The sequence below is a fragment of the Crinia signifera genome, chromosome 6, assembly GCF_055691185.1.
Source record: "Crinia signifera chromosome 6, ASM5569118v1, whole genome shotgun sequence".
NCBI lineage: Eukaryota > Metazoa > Chordata > Amphibia > Anura > Myobatrachidae > Crinia > Crinia signifera.
This window is the reverse complement of record NC_139222.1, coordinates 167,235,249-167,261,407: the sequence shown is the minus strand read 5'-3', so window position 1 is coordinate 167,261,407 and position 26,159 is coordinate 167,235,249. Positions and strand designations below refer to the sequence as shown.

At 44.5% G+C, this 26,159-nt stretch overlaps 2 protein-coding genes across 10 annotated transcripts in view; one reads left to right on the top strand and one right to left on the bottom strand.

The window, feature by feature from the left end:
• RECQL5 (RecQ like helicase 5) overlaps positions 1 to 17,109 on the bottom strand; it is a 108,300-nt gene extending 91,191 nt beyond the window's left edge. Inside the window, exons 1-4 of one of the 8 annotated variants that reach the window (XM_083148003.1) lie at positions 17,009 to 17,054; positions 15,497 to 15,617; positions 13,508 to 13,649; positions 5,108 to 5,187 (exon numbers count right to left, since the gene is read on the bottom strand). The gene's annotated coding sequence lies outside the window, so the exon portion shown is untranslated. Of the gene's footprint in view, positions 1 to 5,107; positions 5,188 to 13,507; positions 13,927 to 13,953; positions 14,121 to 15,496; positions 15,618 to 17,008 lie in introns of those variants that run through there. The other 7 variants (XM_083148007.1, XM_083148005.1, XM_083148010.1 and 4 more) reach the window with 7 other exon arrangements.
• The window catches only part of SAP30BP (SAP30 binding protein), a 42,083-nt gene continuing 32,945 nt past the window's right edge, over positions 17,022 to 26,159 (top strand). Inside the window, exons 1-3 of one of the 2 annotated variants that reach the window (XM_083148011.1) lie at positions 17,025 to 17,239; positions 18,109 to 18,212; positions 24,916 to 24,963. In XM_083148011.1, the coding sequence (XP_083004137.1) occupies positions 17,149 to 17,239; positions 18,109 to 18,212; positions 24,916 to 24,963 (243 nt within the window). In that variant the 5' untranslated portion in view covers positions 17,025 to 17,148. Of the gene's footprint in view, positions 17,240 to 18,108; positions 18,213 to 24,915; positions 24,964 to 26,159 lie in introns of both variants that reach the window. The other variant, XM_083148012.1, reaches the window with a different exon arrangement.

Here is a 26,159-nt window from a genome sequence, read left to right as displayed (position 1 = left end):
TGGGACTTGTAGCTCCACAGTTTACCCAATATTTTATCCTTGCATGCTGGGGAGGCTTGCTGGGACTTGTAGCTCCACAGTTTACCCAATATTTTATCATTCTAATATTACACAAAAAAAAATCAGCCCAGTGCTCACCGCCCAGGGGCACCAGGGACAGCTCCAGGCTTCAGCCTGGGCAGAGGGTTGCCTGGGGGGACCCTTTGATTAGGGAGGTCCCCACTCCCCCAGGGTCCCTGCCAGGGCTGACCAGCTACGAGTTACTGCTTTGGCTGGGGGACTATGTATAAAGAGTCTCCCCCGGCTGTGGCATTAGCCTGCTGGCAGTTTGGGTCCAGTGCTGGTTTCAAAATACGGGGGACACCTATTCACTTTGTCCCCCGTATTTTGGGAACCAGGACCGTCCCATGAGTCTACTGCTGGTTCTAGAAATACAGGGGGACCCCACTTTTTTCTCCCCCTGAATTTCTAAAACCAGGAGCGGTTCAATTAGCCCGGGGCTGGTTATTGACGGGCAGGGGGACCCCATGCCAGTTTTATCTTATTATTTCTAGTATTTTTTTTTACACAGGGCAGCATTGCACGGATCTGACTGATCCGTGCAATGCTGCCATTTCATATGTATTTGGCGGGCGTATAATACCAATTGAAATGAATGGCTACAACATTGGAAAATATGAATGGGGAAAATGTCAGCTTTGTAAATTTGTCGTATTCTCCATTCATATTTGCAGGTCTATGTATCCTAGTATCCTGGTGTCCTTATCTTATTTGCGGTGTGCAGATATGTACAGATCATTTATTGGGCATATGTTTGGTCATATTTTGGTACTTGTTTCCTAGCAGGGCACCCAGATTTCTTACATTTGCAAACATAGTGAAATCGCATCTCATGGTACATTTTAACATGCGATGTGTTCGATGCAATATTTCATTGTACAAGCACCCATGCCATGAGATGTGATGAGTGCTTACAATGAGATGTGATGGGTGCATAGTATGTGATGTGATGTGTGCTTACAATTGTAAGCTTCGGGATCAGTGGATCGCTGCGCTCGGCACACTATCTAAAATCAACTCCACGCCGACGTTGATAGTGGGGGGTATGAAAAGGTCGAAGGACGCGATCCGCCACCGCACACCATGCTTCGGAGTGGTGTGGATACTGAATTTGATACTAAACAATGGCGTAGGTGCAGGTGCTTACAATTGTAAGCACCCATCATATCACATACTATGCAGACATCTCATTGTAAGCACCCATCATATCTCATGGCATGGGTGCTTGTACAATGAAATATCGCATTTGGTGCCATGCGATCCTATATGGTATTTCGTTGTATAAACACTCCTGTGCACTTAACATGGACATCGCATTGCATCGCACTGCACTATAGACGGTATGCAATGCGATTTTCCTATGCAGAATAGCACACTAAACAAGAACCCATATTTTTATTAAAAAGTGTAACATGCAAATTTATTAATTAATTTTAAATTAAGTACTCCTGTTTTTATTATTAGTTTCTAATGATCATACTTTTGCAGGGCACAGATCCAACACCAGTGTTAATTTTGGCAAGGATTTTTAATCAAGTTTTAGTCTTAGTCACTTTCTTCAAATTTGACTAAATTAAATGTCACATTTAAGCATTTATTTTTTATTTTTGTCTTAGTCAAGTTTTAGGGGGGTATTCAATCTCCGGGTCACGGCAGACGAGCTTGCTCGCCTGCCGTGACCCAGTCCCGTTCTCGGTCAGCTCGACCGAGAACATGCAGGCGGGATTCAATGTCCCGCCTGCAGCGGGACGAGAAGGGGGCGTGGCCGCGAGTTGCGGCCGGGAAGTGACGAGATGCAGCCGGCAGCTCGTCACTTCCCGGCTGTTCTCGGCAGAACGAGCCCGACAGCTAGAGATGTCGGGCTCGTTCTGCCAGGAAACCCTGTTCAATGCTGTCGGGGAAGACAGCATTGAATAGGGCCGGTCGAGCATCTCCCCCACGGGAGATGCTCGACGGCGATTGCATACCCCCCTTAGTCAGTGGATCTCAGATAACATTTTAGTCAATGATTTAGTCATAGGTTTGCACATTAATTATACTGTAATGGATTTTGATGAAGATCATTTCTCTATCATTCCCTTGAATACTTTGTACATACGGTTAGTAATCTAGGTATCAAACAAGTGCAACCCAAATGCTATTTCCTTCAAAGCAGATAATTTATTTTCTGCAAATATCAATTCAGGAATATAATTGTTTTTTTTTTTTTTTTTTTTTTAACCATGAAAATGTTTACATTTTAATAAAGAATCACTAGAAAAATACAATATGTCTGATACATGTAAGTAGTACAGTATTAGTCTACTGCAAAATAATGAAGCTGTAAGGATGCATATTATAATATATAGCCATTAGCTAGTTATCTAAATAGCGAGCTACATAAAATGACTGAGTTATAGGGCCGGATTCAGATCCATTCGCACACAGTACCAATGTTGCACGTCTGCGCATGTGCACGCACCCATGCCGGCGTGGGGGGGGGGTGGAGATGAGCGGGGGGCGCCGGGCTGCCCCATTACCATATGGGAACGCCCAGCGTTCCACGGGCGTTCCCATGAGAACGCTGGGCGTTCTCATGGTAATGAGGCAGTGACGCGGGTGTGGGGGGCGAGTGGCTGACATCACCGGATGTCAGCTGCCTGCCTATATCCACGCCAGCGTGCACGCAAATGTAAGCAACTGAAAAGTCACTTATATATGCGTGCACGCTAAACATCATTCGATGGTCTGTGACCATCGAAAGATGTGGGCGGTTACCCAAGCCATGCGAATGGATGTTTATGCAAAATATCCATTCGCAGCTGTTCGGGCGAAGCCGCACTTTGAGGGGGGGGGGGGGGGGCGGTCGTTCGCCGGGCGGGGTTTGGTGGACTCGTAAGGCTGCGAATTCGCAGCCATGCGAATCAACCTTAATAACCCCCATAGTGCAGCCGCAGCGCAAGTAACTAAATTTAATAAAGGACCAGAGAGGATGGGTAAAACTGTATAAAATACAGTGTTAATGATTAAATAATCCAATAAACCAATCAATCAAAAAATACCACCTGGAGATGTCCAGACAAAGATTATACAGCATTTTCATCTAGTCAATTTTCGGCATGACAACATGGACTAATATGTAGTCAACATTTTCATTATTACAAAAATGTCTATGTTCGTTATCGAGTAACTTGGAAAGGGATGGGAGCGACATAGTAAAAATTTCAATACAAGCAATAGGTTGACATGAGCTTTTCACATTTCTTTTTAAAGGATCTTTTTCATATTTTACCATCCAAGTGGACATAGAGTTAGATTATAATAGTGTGCCAAGCGTAGGGAAGCACTGTGCCCAAAAAGAGGGGACATGGAACACTTATACGGTGTCCAAGTCGACATATACACAAAAAAAACAGGGAAAGACCCAGCATTTGTATTTCATTTTAGACTCATGTGTGATGGTTTATTGTTATGCTTGTATTTAAGTTTACTGTATTAGTTTTTTACCCCATGTATGGTGCCTAATACATAAAAATGTTAAAAGCAGGAGTTATGCTGGGTCACATCTTTACTGATGAGCCCATCACTCGAGACTGGCTGATCAGCCAAAGTAGTAGTACGTTTATTTAGCCAAACGATTGTATAAGTGTGCATGTAGGAGCGATTAGCTGCTAAGCAGCTTGAATTGGTGATGCAACTCTCCTGCAACTTTGGGAATTAGTGTTCATGGCCAGGGAGGTAGCATGGTCCCATTGTTGCCACACTTGGGGGCGTGACCAGCACTTACAATTATGCTGAGCTTCCCCCAATCCTCTTCCTCACCGTGCATTCACTGGGAAGTGACTGGCAACTGCAACTTTTCCCACCCACGGGACACTGTGGCCTGTAGGTGGGGAACACACAGGGCAGCCAGTTTTTGCATTTTTGCCATTTTTAAATTCGGACAGAGGATGGCATCCTGCTAAAACACACTAGGACTGAAATGTTGCATATTATGTGCACCACATCCAAATTCCCATTTCCGCAGCAGAACGCACACGCTGAGCTATTTCTAGCTCACTTTGGGCCAGATGCACCAAGCTTGAAAAAGTGGTAAAGTACTTGTCATGTTACAGGATGTGTTTGGAAATATGAGACTTAGGAGCTGATTGGCTGATGCTGTATCACTCTCCCCATTATCACTTTTTTAAGCTTGGTGTATCTGGCCCTAGGTATGTGGTCACAGTGGATTATGCTGAATACACTCTACTTGTCTTAACCCGATCAGCTGAATGATCGCAAAGCTGTATACCTAGCTAAAAAGAGAGCTATATTTCTTTCTGTATATGCATTAATGTTAAGTCCTATAGAACAAAGCTATATACTACACTAAGATAATTATCAACCGCAATTATAAAGCACTAGGTCAAAAGAAACAGACAACTTCTTTAACACAAAATACATTTCAGGCATTGAAACATTTTTTTTTATTTACAATAAAAAGTGTCATACAAAGCATACTGTTAGCAACCAATTTTAGCATATAATGTCAATACATAGGACTTAAATACAAATATACTGAGGACTAAGTGAATATAAACAAAATAATTTCCAACTGAAACAATCAAAAGGTACAGAACGGCAGTAATGAAAGACTTGATGGAAGTGGCTTAGACCACTGAAACGCTATATGTATGTCTGGCACCCATGTTTCAGTCCTTTTAGTGACGCAATGTCAAGAGAGCAATACATATTAAAGAATTATTAATTTAAATAAAAGAATTAAAAATGTGAATAAAAAGGGATATAGATCATAGCTGTAGCAGTTTTATGTAAGAATAATAATAGAGGACAATTGTGCAAAGGTAGACATATGGGTGATATTGTCTATAGTACACTTTAAAAGAAGAATGTTAATAGGTGTTTTCTTTGCAATGAGTTTTGTAAATGTCACTATAGTTTTTGCAGCAATATAATTGCACTATGGGAACATTGAGCTTCAATTAGGCAGAAGACAAAACGTACAAAGCAAACTTCTTCAGCAACAATTCTTAAAATATGACAACGTAAGAATAAAGTTAAACATTACCAATTGGCTAGTGTATCCCAAAGGCAATGGATTTCATAACGGCTACTCAAAGTGACCCAAACTCTAAACCAAGCGTGCCCCTAAAAAAGAAAAGAAAATATACATTTCTCCATCATACATGAATTATTGTTACATTAACTTAGCTGTTTAATTGGAACTAGAGGATGCCCTTTCACTAAACATACAGTAATTTAATTTGCAATTAATGTGGAATGGCCCAGCCCTGATTGCTTGGCCACTTAAAAAATATATATTCATGTGTAATGACCACTGTATGTTAGTAGTCAGAAAAAAATTGAGGTAGGGACATCGTTATATGAAAAAAATGTAGCTGGAAATGCATTGAAAATAATGGCTTTTATCCCAGATTTATTTCTTCTTAAATCCAATGGTTTTATATGGTTAAACAGAGGGAAGAGTCATATATTAAATAACAAACTGAGCCTTAATATGGATTTGTAGAGTACTGAAATCAGAAGCTGTAAAAAGCTGCATAACAATCAAGAAAGAACATTTATAAGGAATATATTACTAGTGTTCATTCTAGCACCCGCCATCTTTGAAAACCCATGCAGTTCCTGTTCCCTGCCTGGGGTGTCGCTGTCTGCTGTGGTGTTTCTAGCACAGGTCTGGTTTGCATATCAGTGCACTACTGCAGATAGCGACACCCCAGGCAGGTAAGAGGAACTGCATGGGTTTTCAAAGATAGCGGGTTCTAGAATGAACACTATATTACATAACCTAAGAGCAAAGAACGATAATGAAAGAGAGAGTAGATAGAGATTTGGGTACTTGTGTATTTTCACGGCACCTGAAATATCGGATGCGATATCGGCTGATATATCGATGCGATCTGAACCCATTTTTGACCTGTTCATAACCCCACTATCCACTACACATGGAGTTGACTTTATATAGTGTGGCGAGCGCAGCGAGCCACCGAGCCTGAATGGCGGCAAGCCCCGCGAGGGACATGGATTACTGCGCTCGCCACACTATATAAAATCATTATGAACAGGTCAAAAATCGGTTCGGATCGCATCGATATATTGGCTGATATCGCATCAGATATATATCGGGCGCCGTGAAAATACACAAGTACCGAGATTGGTTGGTGTGTCAGTAATTTCTAAAGGAGGGGGGTGGAGAGGTGATGTTATGTCGCTAAGGGCGGGCCTGGGCTGTCGGGGTGGGGTTGTAGATGGAAGGGAAGCAAGCAAATAAGTATAATTATAAGGTGGGCATTACTTAAGGCCAGGGAGAGGAATGTTATGAAAAGAGTACCATGGAGCCCAAATAGAGTGGAATTTTTTAACGAGGTTATTCTGAAGACTAGTCATGTATTCCATATTTGCTACATACAAGATTCTGTGTAAGAGTTCTTGGTGACTCGGAGCTGCAGGTGCTTTCCAAATAAGGGCAATCTGGTATTTAACAGAGCATAAAATATGTAAGAAAACTTTGTTGGTTTCAATAGTGGTGTGATGAAGTGGAGCACATAAGACAATACTGGTAGGTGTTGGAGGTGAAGGGAGGGTGCAGATTTGTGATAAAAGTGAGCGCACCATGTCCCAATATGGCTGGATTGACGGGCTTGTCCCAGCTTTCTATGACTTTTCATAGTGGAGTTATTACACTTAACCCAAACATCTGGAACAGTGAAAAATGTAATACGTTATGATGCAAAAATAGGCACCTTCTTCATATGAAGGTAAATAAAGTAATGTTGTTTTCTGAATACTAACTTACAGGGGTCAACACAGGGTTCACACACACACAAACCAAAAATATAACAAATTGAGTTAAAGGCCCATACACACTAGTAGACTTTCATTTCAAAAGACTTTGCCAAAATCTTTGATAGATATATCTTTCACCAAAGTAGTGCGTACACACTAGACTATTTTCCTCAAAGAGCGAGAGATTTTCAGGAGGCGAAAGACTTTGCTGAAAATCTTTCATATACAAGGCTATTTACATAATGGGCGGGGTTTGAATTCCAAGGGTGGGAGCAGTGTCCATTTTAATCAGTGCATTCCTGTTCTTGGTGCCTGATTCAGAACTGATTGCTGGCAAAATCCCACCCGTGTGCACGGCAAACATTTTATTTGTAGCCGTGCACGTAGGGAGAAAATTATTCACACCATCATGTCCATTACACATTATACCACATACTAGAACGCCCATTACACAATATGCCACACACCATTGGGTGATCGGCAGTGGGTGATAGTGATGGATAGCGGGTGACAGCAGTGTAAGGGTGGTGGATTAGGGTGACGGGCAGTGGGTGATAGTGACAGATAGTGGGTGACAGCAGCATGAGGGTGATGGGCAGTGGGTGATAGCGATGGATAGTGGGTGACGGCAGCATAAGGGCGACATCGGTGTGAGGGTGACGAGCAGTGAGTGATAGTAATGGATAGTGGGTGACAGCAGCATGAGGGTGGTGGATGAGGGTGACGGGCAGTGGGTGACAGCAGCGTGAGGGTGATGGGCAGTGGTTGATGGTGACGGATTGTGGGTGACGGCAGCGTAAAGGTGGCCGGTGATGGTGACGGATAGTGTACTGGCTGGGGGGGCACATGCCATCCTGCCACCCTGCCACCCGACACAGTCCGCTACTGGAACTTGGGCCCCTAGGATTATGGGGCCCTAGGGCAACTGCCCATCAAGCCCTTGCATTAAGATGTCCCTGAATATATACATTGCTGGCCTGTGCCAGCAATGTATATATTACTTGCTAATACGTAATCATTGGTGCCCTGTGGCACCGATAATATATACATTGCTGGTCTGTGCCAGCAATGTATATATTACTGGCTTATTAATAACATTGGTGCCCAGTGGTGCCAGCAATGTTTATATTATTGGATTATTAATAACATTGATGCCCAGTGGTGCCAGTAATATATACATTGCTGACCTGTGCCAGCAATGTATATATTACTGCATTATTAACATTATTGGTGGCCAGTGGTGCCATCAATATACACATTGCTGGCATGTGCCAGCAATGTATATATTAATGGATTATTAATAACATTGGTGCCCAGTGGTGCCAGTAATATATACATTGCTGACCTGTGCCAGCAATGTATATATTACTGGCTTATTAATAACATTGGTGCCCAGTGGTGCCAGTAATATATACATTGCTGACCTGTGCCAGCAATGTATATATTACGGCATTATAAATATCATTGGTGGCCAGTGGTGGCAGAAATATATACATTGCTGGCATGTGCCAGCAATGTATATATCACTGCCTTTAACATTGGTGGTCAGCGGAGGAGCAGGGAGGATGCGGCCAGTGGGCTGGGGGGCGGGGCGCTCCGACGTGCTGCTGTGTAGCCTGAAGGAGGGGGAGAGGAGGCTGCGCTGCGTACATGTCTGCAGCCTGTGACCGGACAGCGTGGGAGCGAGGAGAGGTGAGTATAAGCAGGGGGAGGGAGCGGGCGGTCAGCTGGGCTGAAAGTCTGTGATCTTTCAGCCCGGCTGCCGTACACATTTAGCGATGATGGCTAAAAAACCAGCCATCATCGCTAGATGTGCTGGTAAAACCAGCAGACTTTCCACCTCGCTAGCGATGATGCGGGAGCGCGCATCATCGCTAGTCGGGGATCTCTGGCCCATACACACTAGGCGATTTTCAGCTGAAAATCGGTCAAAACACCCGTTTTGACCGATTTTCAGCTGAAAATCGTCAAGTGTGTATGGGCCTTAAGGCCCATAAACACTAGAAGATTTTCATTTCAAAAGACTTTGGCAAAATCTTTGATAGATATATCTTTCACCAAAGTAGTGTGTACACACTGAGCTATTTTCCCAAAGAGCAAAAGATTTTCAGGAGGTGAAAGACTTTGCTGAAAATCTTTCATTAAAAGGCGATTTACATAATGGGCTGGGTTTGAATTCCAAGGGCGGGAGCAGGGGGCCATTGTATTTAATGCATTTCTGTTTTTGGGGCCTGATTCAGAACTAATGTAAACCCCACCCTATGCTGCTAACTAGGGCTTTCTTTATCTTTGCCAAGGGTTACATGCTCTTTGCAAGGGGTTTCATGCTCTTTGCCAGGGGAAGTTACTCTGTGCACTGCACTCCGTGTTAAATGAGTAAGCCGGGGCAGAGCGGTGGAAAACCCAGATGTCTCAGAACAGGTCTATCTGTCCATGGCGCGGCTATTTGAAATGATGTGCCGGCTCGTGACTCACAAGCTAATCGAAGCTCACAGCGTGGCAGCGCCTGATTGGTTGCCTGGCCGCTAGCTCCGATTGGCTAAGGAGTCGCGAGCCGGTGCGTCATTTGAAATAGCCGTGCCACAGATGGATGGACCTGCTCTGAGACAGCCGGGTATTTATTACTGGCTAATAAATTCAGTAAATAATCATTGGTGGGTAGTGGTGCCAGTAGTATATACATTGCTGGCATGTGCTAGCAATCTATATATTACTGGCTTAAGAATGTCATTGGTGCCCAGCGGTGCCAGTAATATATAGATTGCTGGCACGTGCCAGCAATCTATATATTACTGGCTTATGAAACTCATTGGTGCCCAGCGGTGCCAGTAATATATACATTGGTGGCACGTGCCAGCAATCTATATATTACTGGCTTATGAAACTCATTGGTGCCCAGCGGTGCCAGTAATATATAGATTGCTGGCACGTGTCAGCAATCTATAGATTACTGGCTTATGAAACTCATTGGTGCCCAGCGGTGCCAGTAATATATAGATTGCTGGCACGTGCCAGCAATCTATATATTACTGGCTTAAGAAACTCATTGGTGCCCAGCAGTGCCAGTAATATATAGATTGCTGGCACGTGCCAGCAATCTATATATTACTGGCTTAAGAAACTCATTGGTGCCCAGCGGTGCCAGTAATATATAGATTGCTGGCACGTGCCAGCAATCTATATATTACTGGCTTAAGAAACTCATTGGTGCCCAGCGGTGCCAGTAATATATAGATTGCTGGCACGTGCCAGCAATCTATATATTACTGGTTTATGGAACTCATTGGTGCCCAGCTGTGCCAGTAATACATACATTCATTACCACCTTTATGCTGATGATACCCTAATCTATCTCTCCTCCCCCGACTTATCCCCATCACTTCTGTCCAAGGTCTCCGAATGCCTCACGGCCATCTCAGCCTGGATGACCCAACGCTTCCTGAAACTAAACATGGCTAAAACTGAACTTCTAATCTTCCATCCCCCGAACATCCCCTCTTCTCCCACTATCTCCATCAGCATTGGTGAAACCGAGATCACGTCCACCGACCAAACGCGCTGCCTCGGTGTCATCATTGACTCCTCCCTCTCTTTCACCCCCCACATTCGTGCTCTCTCACAGTCTTGCCGCTTTCACCTACGCAACATCTCACGCATCAGACCATTCCTCTCCACTGACGCGACCAAAATTCTCATTCACTCTCTTGTCATCTCCCGCCTTGACTACTGCAACATCCTTCTCTCTGGGCTACCTCTCACCCGCCTCGCACCTCTCCAATCCATTCTTAACGCTGCTGCTAGGCTCATCTTCCTCTCCCGCCGCTCTACCTCCGCCTCCCCCCTCTGTTTATCTCTTCACTGGCTCCCCATTCCTTTCCGAGTTCTCTTTAAACTCCTCACCACCACCTACAAGGCTCTCTCCTCCTCCACAGCTCCCTACCTCTCTTCACTGATCTCTATCCACACTCCCTCCCGTCCTCTTCGCTCCATCGCTGACCGCCGACTGACCTCTCACCTAATCACCTCCTCCCACTCCCGTGTCCAAGATTTCTCTCGCGCTGCCCCCCTGCACTGGAACAACCTCCCGCCACCCATCAGGCTATCTGATTCCCTTACCTCCTTCAAGCGCTCCCTCAAAACCCACTTTTTTCGACTAGCCTATCCCTCCTCCTAACCTCTTTTGATCCTCCTATCCTGCCTCCGTTCCCCTCCGTTCCTACTTATCCTATTGTATTTCGTTCGTCCACCCACCTATTTTTAGTATGTTAACTCTTATGAGCAGGGCCCTCCTTCCTCACGTACTCACCCTACCTCATTACCTCACCTGTGCTCCTGTCCTGTTCTTCCCTTCCTCTACTTCATCTTCGGTCTCCTTGACTATTTTGACACCTACTTCTGAACTGATGCTGATTTTAGTTCTACCAGCTATACCCCTATTTATACTGTATCTTTCTACACACCCTGTACGTTACCTTGTAATTTGTTTTTTTTTGTTTGCTATGTACGGCGCTGCGGACACTTTGTGGCGCCTTATAAATAAACGTACTACTACTACTACTACTACTACATTGCTGGCACATACCAGCAATGTATATATTACTCGCTTAAAAATGAAAACATTGGTGGACAGTGGTGCTCCGTGTGGAGCAGGACAGAGAGAGGCGGAGGGAGCATGGTGTAGGGGGGCGGGGCGTCAGCGTGTCATTCAGTGTGGCTGGGGCGGCAGAGCTGGGACCCAGAAGAACAGGAGGACGGCGGGGGAGCGTGGCTCTGCGGCACCCAGCCGCAGCAGTCTGAGCGGGGCAGCGTGGACCAATCCTGCAGGGTGAGTATTATGACAGGCGAGGGGCGGGGCGGCGCGGCGGGGGGGCAGCGGGGCGGTCCGCCGGGCTGAAAGTGGTTAATCTTTCAGCCCGGCAAGCGTACACACATGGCGATGATGGATGAAAAACCATCCATCATCGCCACATCTGCTGGTAAAACCAGCAGATGAACCACTTAACTAGCGATGATGCGGGAGCGCGCATCATCGCTAGTCGGCAAAAGCTGGGGCATACACACTGGGCGATTTTCAGCCGAAAATCGCTCAAAACGGCTGTTTTGACCGATTTTCAACTGAAAATCGTCAAGTGTGTATGGGCCTATAGTCATGTAAGTGGTTAGCTAGGCAAACACTAGCTAACCAGCTGCTTTAAGACTCAAATGCTGGGTACACACTATGCAATATGTATACCCAAGACAAAGTTGCAGGGGGGACCTAGCTGGGAAGCCAGCATCGGTAAGTGCATACAATCTTGCCGATGCTGGCAACGATGGAGCGGGAATGCAGCATGGGCCTCACTTGCGATGTCCTCAATGTCTTACATGTACAGATGGCAAAGGACATGGCTGATGTTGCGAGTTCCCTCACAGTATCAACGACATTGCGTACACACTAGACATTATGAAGATTTTGTCATTCCAAATGGTCAGAACTGGCAAATTTGTTCATACTATAGTCTAGCCTAGTGTGTACCCAGTTAAATGCCTACTATATAGAGCCAGCATGGGGCTTACAGTCCATCAGCAGCTGAAGAGCGACTCAATGTATAAATCCTTCCCACCATATAAAAATATTATGAGCCTGTCTCATCAGTCACTGTCCCTTCTGCCTTCAGGCATGCACTCATCTCCCCTATTCTTAAAAAACCTACCCTTGATCCTAACACCCTTTCCAATTTTCGACCGATCTTACTCCTCCCTTTTCCCCTTCAAACTTCATGAGCATATGGTCTACAACCGTCTTACTTACTTCCTTTCCTCTCACTCATTCCAGCCTAGATTCCGTCCTCTCCGCTCAACTGAAACTGCCCTCACTAAAATCTGCAATGACCTCCTTGTTGTTAAAACAAAAGGCCACTACTCTCTGCTGCTTTTGACACAGTGGACCACCTTCTCCTTCTGCATGATACTGCTCTCTTCTTACCTATTTTACTGTTCCTTTTCTGTCTCCTCTCATGACTCCACCTCCCTCCATACTTCTACTAATAGTAGGTGGCCCCCAAGGTTCCATTCTTGGTGCTCTCCTTTTCTCGTTCTATTATGTCCTCTTTAGGTGAACTCAGTAGCTCTTTTTGACAATATCATCTCTATACTGACGATCCTTAAATGGTAGTGTCTAGATCCCCTTCAGTTTTGACAATTTTCCCATCATGCCCTGGGTTCACGTATACCTGGAGGGGGAATATAAATCTGTATCGAGCGAACCGAGTCATCGTGTCTAAAGCATGCAAGCATAGCGAAGGTACAATGCAGCTAAAATAAAACAAAATAACCTACACCTACGTGAATTACAGATAAAATAAAAAACATTGTGAGGGCATCTAACAACTTCCGCCCTCACTGAACATCACATCCTGTAATCAAAACTGAAGGGGATCTAGTCTCTACCATACTCAAATCTACCTTTCCTCCCACAATCTCATTATCTATTGATGGCACTACTATTTCCTCTAGTCACCAAGTACACAAATATATTTTCAGAATGCTAAGACCCAGATAGCTGCAATGCTTGATGCAATGACATCCCCAGCAGTCCCCTCCCCCCTCTTTTGTAACCTCATCCTTGTCAGCCCTTAAGGGCCATTTCTAATGACATCCATTTGAAAAAAGCAGGGCTTACCCGGGTTCACTGTGAACGGGGATGATACAGCAATATCCCGGGTTGTATTGCAGTGGAAACGTGTTTAAAGCCGGGTCCGACCCGGACCAAATTCCCAGGTCCCAGATTTTGATGTAAAATCAGTATGAGACTCACTTTGCACCTGAAAATATGTGAGAAGATGCAGCAGAACATGATCTGCATTCAATTTTGAATCAGGCCCATAGTCTCTCTATAAGCTGTAACTCACTGACCACACACGGTATACAGATAATATTGTAGGTCGACACCAATTTCAGGGGTTAGGTTGGGGGGGGGGGGGGGGGAGCGCTGACCTTTTTGCTAGGCTGCGAGTATACACAGGCAAACAAACAGGTCTGAATCAGGCCCATTATCTCTCTGTAAGTGGTCCAGTTCTGACACATACATGTTACACATAGCATCTATGTAAGCTGCCAGGCACTGACCAAAAACATATTGCAACATCTCCTTCTAAGCTCTATGGCTCTCACAAATACTTGAATACTTGTCACACACTGCTTCTCTGTAAGCTGCCTGTATTGGCAGGGGCAAATTTAAGAGTCAGGCAGTAACAACATTATCAGTCACCCCCCCCCCCCCATGAGGTCACTGCTCCCATCCTGTTGGGACATCCCAACTTCTGCTGGCCACACATCAGACCAACTTTCCTCCAACCATCCAACTAGTTGGTTGGATGGAATAAAAACCTGGTACTGGATGGGAGCAAATGTAGTTTGTAATTAAGTCATTTGTTTCCCAAATCGGAAAATTGGCAACAACTGTCACTCAGACAATGTACTGTAGTTGGACCTATTTGATTTAAACAATTTCACTGAATGTTTTTGTCCATTCTCCTGAGTTTGTAAGCAAATTGCTTATTGGCATTTGCCCCCATACAGTACCAGATTTTCAGTCCAACCACCTAGTTGGATGGTTGGAGGAAAGTTGGTCTGATGTGTGGCCAGCATTACAAAGCAGCACTAACCTCCCCCAACACACACAATGACTGACCATTGCTACCTCCTTCTTCACCAGTTACAAAATAGAAAAAGAAAAAAGAAAAATAAGCCTCAATGACAAAAACAAAAACACTCACCTGGCCATAGGCCTCTCATGAGTCTTGTGGGAAATGCACCAATGAATTATGGACTACATACATATTACACAGTAAGAGATAGTAAAATATATTGCCCTTCTGAGCAATATCTTTTACTATATCGCTAGTGTGTACACTGAATATCGTTAACGACCCCCTCCTTCACCGTGCATGCTCAGACAAGTGAGATCCTCGTTAACAACATACATGCTACAGCATGGCTATTGTTCCCTTTGCAGTATGTATGCACATGCCGATGCCGGGTCCCCATCAGCAATATCAGTGTCTGCAGTGATAAGAAAGTGTGTATGGGACCACGTACATGTTACACCTAGTATTTAGGCTCTGACCACATACAGGTTAGCCATAGTCTATGCCCCTTTCAGACATGCGACCCAGCAATTACCTGGCATTTTGAGTGCCGGGTCATTTTGCTGGGTGCAGCCTGGCCCCCTTTCACACAAAGCAGTAAATTACCCGGTTAAAAACTGTGAACCCGGTAATTTGCTGAAAACATGGGTAATTAGTGTAGTGCAAAAGGGTATACCCTGGTAAAAAGCAGGGTCAGTGACCCGGGATGACCCTTTCACACTATAAAAATTACAGAGTAGAACTGCTTCAACAGGTAATTTGCTGTTATGTCTGAAAGGGATATATGTAAGCTGCCAGGCACTGAACACATACATATTACATAGTATATCTGTAATCTGTCTGCTTCTGACACATACTTTTTACACATAGTTTCTCAGTAAGCTGGCCATCTCTGACTACATACATGGTACACACAGGTTCTCCGTAAGTTGCCAAACACTGACCACATACATGTGCTTATGGTATACAGGGTCGACCGTCAATAGGTAGACACTAATTGGTTGACACATGAAAAGACCAACCTGAGGGTTTTTGGGGGGTTTCAAATTGTAGATTTTGTCATATGGACCCCAAATTGTGTACCACTTCACTTGTCATGCTTTGGGAAAGGTCACTTGCATCATTACCACGGCACTCGCCAAGCTTTACCATTTCCAATCAGAATCCACGTGGATGGTAAATTATAAAAAAAAAAGTCCAAGAAAAATAAAAATTTTAAAAAACAAAAACTCATGTTGACCTTTTCATGTGTCAACACTTTGTCTATGCCAATCACTTGTTACTATATTTAACACATAGAATTTCTTTAAAGCTGTCCCGCTATATAACATATACAATACACAGTTTCCCTGCAAGCTGTCTGGCTCTAACCACTTACATGTTACCAGGACATAAAGTGGTCCTGCAGAGGTGGGGGAACTCATTTATCTATGCCACCTAATTACACCCCCTCCCCTTCCCCCATTAGGCAGACAGGGGTAGGGTTTTAGGCATCCCCCTGCAAACTAGAATGCTTTTCTGTGAGAATTACTCTGCAGGGCCAATGTGGAGGTTACAATGTTCCAACTCAGTTCCACCCCATACCTCCCAACATGACCTTCTCCAGGAGGGACACATTGCTCTGCTCCTGCACTTTCCTCTTAGTGGGGCAGATGTATTAAGCTTTAACAAGAGATAAATGCAAGGGTGATAAGGAGAGATAAACGCCCAGCCAATCACCTGCTAACTGCCATGTTACAGCCTGTGTTGGAAAAAAGTCAGTAAGGAGCGGATTGGCTGAACGTTTATCTCTCCTTATCACCATTGCATTTATCTCTTGTTAAGGCTTAATACATCTGCCCCAATATATGATTGCCATCACCTGTGTTGAAACGCCTTTCTTATCTATTAACCTGTTCAACACAGATGAAGGTAATCATGCATTAAGAGGAAACCCTCTCCAGGAGCGGAGCATTGTGTCCCACTCCCTCCTGGAGAGGGTCATGTTGGGAGGTATGCCACCCCGTTCCACCTCACTTTAACCCCTGCATGTTACCCATAGTCTCTATGTAATCTGTCAGGCTGTTAGCACATACATGTTGTTCATAGTATCTATGTAAGCTGTTATGTTACACCTTCTCTGTCAGCTGACTGGTTTTCACCACATACATGGTAAACATAATCATATTTAGGTTCTGACCATATACATGTTACATATACTATGGCCACATACATGTTACATATAGTCTCTGTAAACTGTCAGGCTCTGACAACATAATATGCGTAGTCTGTCAGCTGACCAAAACACTGCATACCTTACATATAATATTTAAGCTCGGACCACATACATTTCACATATAGTCTCTCTGTAAGTGGTAAGGTACTGACCCACTCTCACCCAGTATCTATAACAGCTGTCAAGCACTGACCGCATGTTAAAATTGTATATTACACGTGTCAATCTACACTTATGTTTTATGCATGTTCTATGAGAAAATGACATGCTCCCCCCCACTGCGCGCACACTGCACTCAATATACACAAACTATACAGACGTGGGAACCTCCTCGCAAACTTCCTCCGAACTTCCGCCGGTCCCGCCGCACAGTGATGACGCTACAAGGCCAGTAACTATAGCGACAGCTTCTCTTCCTTCCGCTCTCCGGATATACGTCACGTGGGCGACAAAAAACCTATGGCGGCGAACAAGAGGAATGTGCTGTCCTCCCTGGCAGTATATGCCGGGGACTCGGAGCCCGATCCGGACAGCGATGTGGAGGTTGAGGGTGAGAAGCCGACGAGAGCTCAAGGGGGTGTCCGCCGTGTTGTTGGCTGGAGCGGCCTAGCCGGCTGTATCCTAGAGTATACAGCAGATCTACACCGCTGTATAGCTGTGATATTCTGCTGCTAATTTTCCCACTTATTTTCCGAGTAAATGTTCCTCTCGAGTAAATGTTGTGTCTGACGGGACATTCCTTGTGAGCCGGCGAAGGCTGAAAGTAGGGGACTATGTAAAAACCGGACCCGGACTAAACTCCGGACCGCCGGACAGGACATCAAAGTCTGCAGTCCGGAGCTTGTAGGGTCCGGTCCGGGGGGTGTCCTGCCTGGGGGGTGTCTTGTCCGGGGGTCCCTGTTATAGCTATCACCAGGGACATGGGGAAGGGGAGATTACAGCCTCCCCGTGTGGTCCGGACCGTCCGGTTTTTGCTACATGCCCGGACCATACAGGGAGGCTTTATTCTACCCCCTCCTCCTCTACTTGGTGACAGGTGTCACAGGCAGCCCCCCGGACAGGACACCCCCCGGACCGGAGGCTACAAGCTCCAAAATGCAGAGTTTGATGTCTGGTCCGGCGGTCTGGGGGTTTTGTCCTGGTCCGGTTTTCACCCATACCCTGAAAGTAGTGTACTCTTGCTGGCTCTCTACGCTCGCCACAAGTTTATATTCCCCCCTCCAGGTATACGTGGACCAAGTGATGATTCAAAGGTCCTCCTGGCGAAGGGGATGTAGCTCCTACTTTGGCTGCCACATGTTATGTTCTGTCTGACTCAGTCCTATGGTCCAAACTATGTTTACAATATAGGAACTAGCTGCAACTGTTATTTTTCTGCGTGTCATGGTATATAGTACAATACATTGTTTTCTGCTTCAGATGACAAAGCTGGCCTGGTATCCAGATCATATGGACTGGGCGACATGTCCCGCATGGAAGAGGAGGGATCCAACAAGGAAGATGATGACGCCAGTCTGCGCTCTGTAAGTGATCGTGTACGGTCATCAGTGGGTTTGATCTGAGGTGTAAATACATGGTCTTATCAGTACAGGTATAGAGCATGTAGATTAGGTTATTCAGAGATGTATTCTATTATTGAAGGCCCATTCTTGCAAACTGAATAAGTTTCTAAGAAATGTGTGCTGTTGTGTTTTGTGCTCTGTAGATTATTAAATGTTGTGCTTTCTCCGAGGCTACATAATCATTTACCAGGCTTCACTCTTGGGGCCTACACATTAGGTGGTTTGCCTATTTTCTAAGCGATCTCACTAGATTTCTAAGAAATTAAGAAAGAATTGCTGTGTGTGTGGGACACATGGACTGTGCATCGCTATTGCCTGACTAGATCTATACTTTGTGCAGTATAAAACTAGTTATCACCCGTGTTCTCTCTATTGGGAAGCCGGGCAGTAACAGATCGCTCAGCACACATTGCTGGTGCAGAACTCTGTGCTGAGCGATCAGAGCTTAACTAGATCGCTCCGCATATTACTACTGTCACCCTGTGTGTGTGGGTCCCATAAAACTTACTTACACACAATCACCCACCCACTAGATTATTTGTTTGATTTGCTGGATATTTTGGTTGGTTTCAGCTTTGTGCTACCAGGATGGCTGCAGTGTTCTAGGAACAGTAATTGTGAATACTGACATATCAGCTGTTTGTAAATGTAGAAACAAGTCTTCTAATGCTGCCCATACACTAATGCGATCAGATGCGATGGGACATCGCAACGCAATGCCCCATCGCATCTGATAGCATTAAGTGGTGCCCAGTGCAGCACCCGATGACGCATGCCAGACATCAGGTGCTGGAAGTGGCTATGTGGAGCGCCAGCTCCGGTCCCTGCTGCAAGCTCCGTTCCCCGCTCCAGTCCCCACGCTGCTTGCATTTGAGCAATTGCATTTGTTTAAAAACCTCATGCAATTCGATAAATATTATGTGCAGCACATAATATCTATCGATTCAACATTCGACGGCGTGCCTGCACATTGCGTCGAATGTCCCCTTCAAAATGCATGCAATCATTCGATTTATCGGCCAGCATGCAATATCTCACACATGTATGGGCAGCAATAAGGTTTTGTACCCACAGCGTTGATAATGTACTATTATGTTCAACCTCATGCTGTACACCTCTTGATGTCATAATTGCTATTAGTAAGTTCATTATGGGTGTTGGCCAAGTCCTTGAAGCATTTTCTTGGGGCCATAAGTATTAACATGCAATTTGTGGGAGTGATTCTGGCGAGATAGTCTATAGATTTAAAGATTGCCTTTTGGTTTAATGTCAAAACAAGCATGGTTTCAAGACTATCTTTCAGGCTCTGAATACTATGGATTACATTTGGCCTTTACAGTGTTTTGTGTGTAAAAAAAAAACAATGCATTCCATTTGACATGAGTGGTCAAATGTAAATTTGGTTTTGCCTTTAAGAAAATCTAGCGGGTTTTGAAATGTTGCAACTAATTTGCAGAAATCTCTGCACATGATGCACCTTCCAAGCTATAACATTTGCTCCCAATGTCTTTGCTACATTCATCGTCTTTGCTGAGCACTGTACGACTAGCAGACTACTGATCAGTGGCGTAAGTTCGTCCCAGTTGCCCGGAGGCAAGATGTGTTGGTGCTACGCCTGCCCCCCCCCCCCCCCCCACATACAATATATATATCTATATACACGCATATATATATATATATATATATATATATATATATATATATATATATATATATATATATATATATATATATATATATATATATATATATATATATATATACACATACAAACACACACATATCCCATATACAGTATGTGTATATATATATATATATATATATATATATATATATATATATATATATATATATATATATATAGTGTACATGTGTGTGTATATATATATATATATATATATATATATATATATATATATATATATATATATATATATATATATATATATATATATATATATATATATATATATATATATATATATATATATTACACACACATAGTTAGAGCCATGTGACTGTCCCCCCAAAGGTTGGTGTCCTACTTACACCAACACTGCCCTGCTGTCACTCATCTCCTGCTGCCCGGCTCCTTGCTGACTGTTGACACTACTCACACTGCAGCATCTCCAGCCCAGCTCCCGGCCGCAGCTGCACGAATGTCAGTGTGTCACTCACTACTCCCGCACTGGCAGCGGAGTCTCGCGCCGGCCAGCCGGCCCGACTCATCACTGTTGGCAGGCTCAGATCAGTGAGTACAGTGAGTGTTAGCGGGGACACAGGGAGCAGCGGCGGGGGGAGCTGACTCTCATACACGCCGCTGCTGGAGCCCGCTGAGAGCCCCGTGCTGCAAACAATGAAGGCCAGCACCAGGCTCTAAATGCAGTGTGAGCGGAACATCAGGAGGCAATGGAGCCTGTGCCGGGTGTGCCCCCTTTGAGGCTATCGCCCGGCGGCAGATGACTCCATTGCCTCCGGGAGTTCCGCCACTGCTACTGATGTTCTGGTTCTACAGAGAAGACCAATGACATAATGTAACGATCATCACTGAGTAACTGAGTACAAAAGTGCTACCAAGAGATGCCGTTTATATGCTCTAATGCGGGCATGTCCAAACTGTGGCCCTCCAGCTGTTGTGAAACTACACATCCCAGCATGCCTTGCCACAATTCTAGCATTCCCCAATAGCAAAACTGTGGCAAGGCAAGTTTCACAACAGCTGAAGGGCCATAGTTTGGACATGCCTGCTCTAATGGCTAGATCTTTTGACAGCTAGTATAATTATGCATTGATTCATGAAATACATTTTTAGTTGTTTCCATCATCTGCAGTACATAGAAGGTAATACAAAATTTTTTTAGTATTTTTGGGGGTCTCTGTAGATTTTGTTTTTCATTTGTTGCTTATGTAGCAAGTACTGGCCTATATTTAGATTATGAACAAAAGTAGAAATAGGATTTTCTAAGGGGGCAATTCAATTCTTTCACATTCCAGTAGCTCCAGTCTAAAATTATGGGGAGCTATTCAATTGTTAATGTTATTGCAGATTTCGGTACTTGTTTCCTAGCACGGCCACACCGATTTACATCGGGGTGGTCGTATCGGAAAAATCGCGTTGATCGCATCGCATGCGATTTGGTCGCATGCGATGCGACCGACCCGATTTTTTGATTGAATGAAATGTAAATTGGGTCCCTGGGACCCGATTTTACATTGGATTCAATGTAAAATATTCCCAACCCGCCCAAATTTAACGGCGTAAACCCCACCCCATGATAGACGCCAACCCGAAGCGTGGCGAGCGCAGCGAGCCCGCGAGGGGCAGCGGTGCGCGTCCTCTGACCTTTTCATTCCCCTACTATCCACGTCGGCGTGGAGTTGAGAATAGAATAGTGTGGCGAGCGCAGCGAGGGGACGCGTATACCTGTGAAGTTATACGCGGGGCTCGCTGCGCTCGCCACGCTTCGGGCTCGGTGGCTCGCTGCGCTCGCCACACTATTCTATTCTCAACTCCACGCCGACGTGGATAGTAGGGGAATGAAAAGGTCGGAGGACGCGCACCACCGCCCCTCGCGGGCTCGCTGCGCTCGCCACGCTTCGGGTTGGCGTCTATCGTGGGGTGACGACGGGGACATCTATAATGTGAAATGGGTCATATTGGCCCATTTCACATTTTTCACATTTTCTCACGATTTCAATGTTAAAAAATATTTGAACATTGAAGCCTATGGAAAAATCGGGGGCATCGCGTCGGTCGCGTCGGGACCAATGTTAATGGTCCCGACCGACGCGATGCCCCCGATATTTTACCTTTCCCGACACGATCATCACGATTTCAATGTTAAAATATTTTTTAACATTGAAGCCTATGGAAATATCGGGGGCATCGCGGCGGTCGCGTCGTGACCAATGTTAATGGTCCCGACCGACGCGATGCCCCCGATATTGTACCTTGGCCGGCAAAATGGACCTGATTTCAAAGGAAATCGGGTCCATCGTGTGGATCGTGTACCTTAACTTAAAGGTACACGATCCACAAGATTGTGGCCGTGCTAGGAAACAAGTACCCAGATTTCTGCTTGCACCCTCCTGAGTTGCAAGCCGAAATGTCTCTAATGTAGGGCCTTTGGGCACCTTAACTGCAGCACACCCAGTCGATTGCAACAGTAAAGCCACTAGTTCCACCACGTTTGAGTGTAAGCATGCAGCAGTAGTTATAACTTTTAGGCTTCACCTCCTTCCTTTTAAGTGCAGGCAGGCAGGAAGAACAGACCTATGGTTATGTGTAGAGACAGGATTATATGCATTTGCATATTTGCATATGCATTTGCATATTTTGCCCATTCTCACTGGTTATTGCATATTTTACCTAAAATCTAGTGATGGTGCATATTTCAGGCCCGCCCTCTTCCCACCCGCGAGTCACAGCCCTGCTTTGCCCTGCAGCTGCTGGCCAGGTAGTGGTAGAGTATGCAGGCTGGGGCAATATGTGCACAGTGTGGGGAACCTTGGATGTACGATATGTCTGACACTGCTCTAGGCTGCCAATCCATGTTTATAAAAGTCAGTCGGGGGGAATGCCATTACGAAGCTACTGAACTTTTGCCTGTCCCTGGCCTGGGACTTTACCCCAAGAGACAGACTTCTGCAGCAGAGGAGGCGGACGGAAGGTTTGAGACATCACGCGGCGCGGAGGAAATACTGTGTCACAGTGAGTATGCGGCGCATTGAGGAAGCCTTCCACTGCACCGCCCTCACACGCTAGTATGCTGACATTTGATCCATCAGCGCTGGAGATGAGGGTCTTCTTGATGCAAGAAGAGCTTTGGACGCTGCAGTCTGCTGTAGTGGCCAGGAAGAAAAAAAGTCCTGTGTACAGAACTAGACATCTGCAGATGCTGTGGGCCTATTTTTGAGGTTTATTTGCAACTAATTGTATGCTGATTTTTTAAATAAATTAAAAATTACTTTTTTTTTTTATTATTTAATGTAGCATATTTTAACACTTTTCATGCATATTTTAAGTATTTTTCATGCATATTTGCATGCATATTTCAAGCTTTTTATGTTGCATATAATCCTGTCTCTAGTTATGTGTGTGTTATTATATTTTGATAAATGTACCTGCTGCAAATATAAGACCCAGTCAGGAGAACCCTATAGGTTTTGTTTTTTTTCTCAAATATTTATTTATTGAAAAGGTTCATAAGCAAAAAATACATTAGAAATGCTGTCCATATAATAAGAAAGCAATAATCTAAGATAATACATATAATAAGAAAGCAATAAAGTGGAGTTAATACATGGTACAACAGACAACGCAATAGAAATATTCAAAATCCTCAAATAACCTTAAAAGCATATTCTTATTTTAAATTGCAACACAAGGTGCAATTCTCTGTTTTGTTTTGAATTTTTTAGATCAAAATGTGTCCAAATTGCACTTTGTTTCTTCTGGCTTGTGATGCGCTTGCATCGCAAGATAAAAAAGTATGCGCAGGCAGTTTTTGTGCTGCATCGCATCTAGGCCCTGATTCAGGTTCATAAGCTCCCCTGCGCGATCGCACAGGGTACCGATGTTTAGCAACTGCACATAAACTTTTATGTGCATGTGCAGCTGCTCTGTGCGAGCAGGCACGGCAAATTTGCTTATTCGCCAGCCTGTTCGCACCTAGAAGTGAGGGCGTGGGGCGGCGGTGATTGGGGTAGCACCCATGGGAACACACAGAGTTTTCATGGGTGTCTCCATGGAAACTCTGGGCGTTCCCATGCTAATGCACCTGTGACGCGGGTGCGGGAAGCTGACACCAGCGAATGTCAGCTGCCCGCCCTCTTCCCGTACATGGACACCGCAGATCTAAGACACCATAGAGTTGTCTTAGGTCTGCGAGCACTGTAGAAATCATTTGATGGGAGCCTACCATCGAATGATTTCGCCCCTGTATGCGTGGTTTTATGCTAAACATCCATTCACATGCGGGCGTTAGTGCGGGTGACGTTTAGATGACCCGCGGAGATGCGATTACGCAGCTTTGGGGGTTAATCAGAATGAACTTCCCAGTTCGAACTGCATTCTGGTATAGCGTATTGCATGTGGTTTGAACTAGATACGATGCAATCTAGAACAAAACATACAGTGTGTGGGCATCCTAAATTTATTACAACCCCTAGTGTTCTGTTGAGCTGCTGTAGTTCTAATGTAATGTAGTCCTAAATTAAGCTACATTCAGGCTTCTGATCATAGCTTCTTAGAGGCATATACTTGATGGCAGATAAGAACCGCTTGGCCCATCTCGTCTGGCCATGTACAATAGACTTCATTTTGGTTGGGCGCCAGTTAACCGGCCAGTATATTTTGGGTTGTGGCAGGAAACCCATGCAAGTATGGGGAGAACATACAAACTCAACACAGATGGGGCCATCGTCTGAATCAAACCGATGTCCTCAGTGCTGTGTGACAGTAATGCTACACATTACACCATCCATTCTGCACTATCTACAATTAGGTGATTGTGCACCCCTTTATAATGTGTCTCATAAAGGAAGTGAGATTTATAACTGTAAATGTGTGCTGTCGCTGTCTTACTGATGCGGCAGATCTCTGGCTTCATATGTGGACTCTGACGGCCCATTCCCTAAACCATGTACATTTTTGTTTTTGTAGGAAGAGGAAGATTCAGAGAATGACAAACAGGAGAGTGGTGAAACACAGGTACTTTTGGGACATGGTAACAGAGACCTTTAACCGCTTGGCTCCTGTGTGTTCTCTGTCCTGCTAACACCCTTCCTTGTCTCCTAGGGAGCAAACTGCTCCTGCTACTGATTTCCAACATTAGCGGCCAAATGTAATAGCTTTTACATAGTCAGAGTTAAGCAGCCTTGCAGAATGCCAGCCAAACTACAGGCCTTGTAAATGATTTGCCCCTTAAATAAAAAAAAACCTTTGGGTGTGGCTGGCATCTTTCACGGCCTCTGAACTCGGAGGCTATTCCGTTTGGCTGTACAGTGTGCCTCTTCACTGTAGTTTATTACACAGTATCTCCTACCTGTCTTTGCTATGTCTATCTAATTTAGTCTTTGCTTTTGCTTTGGTTATTATTAATATGCAGATGCTTTCTGTTCCCGTGTCACTTGTTTGAGCCTTATTTACATGCTGTTAAGCTAAAAATGCAGTTTATGTATAGAAACAGTACTGTGTTGTGTGTCAATAGTATTGAAACATGTCAAGTGATTGATGGGGCATCCTTCTCACATTCATTTTTATAGGCCTAATTATTTCCTCTTCTGATTTGGGGATACAACCTAACTGGAGCAATGACTGTGACCACAGCTGCAGTCTTTCATAATGTACTATCTTACTGTTTGTTGCATGGCCCTGGTGCCATCCTAGGGAAATGTTCCAGCATAACCTTAATACTGTTACTAGCAAGACAAGGCTATTTAAAAGCATTGGGTAAAAACCCACTCGGAAGCATCAGTTTTACAACCCAACACTTTATAAGGGAACCCCTTATGTCGAGGAAATAAAATGACCTTACATCTTGCAGAACACTTTTGCAGTGACCAAGCATGGGGAAAACTCTTATACCAAGTTGTAGAGATTACTAAATTGCATTAATTTTTTTACCAGGTCAATTGTTTAAAAAAAATAATAATTCTGGTTTGCTCCGTACATTATATATTTCTGTGAAAGTCTGCACCATCCTTTAGCATCAGGGATGATTATCATCAACAAAACTTTTTCGCTAGCAACAGTGTTTTTTAATGTTCCGCTTAGCGCCACTCATATTGAGAAATAATGTTCTCCAGGTTATCAAATGTGATGGGATTTTTTTTTTTTTTTTTGCAATGATTAGCTGTAGTACCAGTGTTGCCTGGGTATGTTAATGACCAAACATCATTAGATTT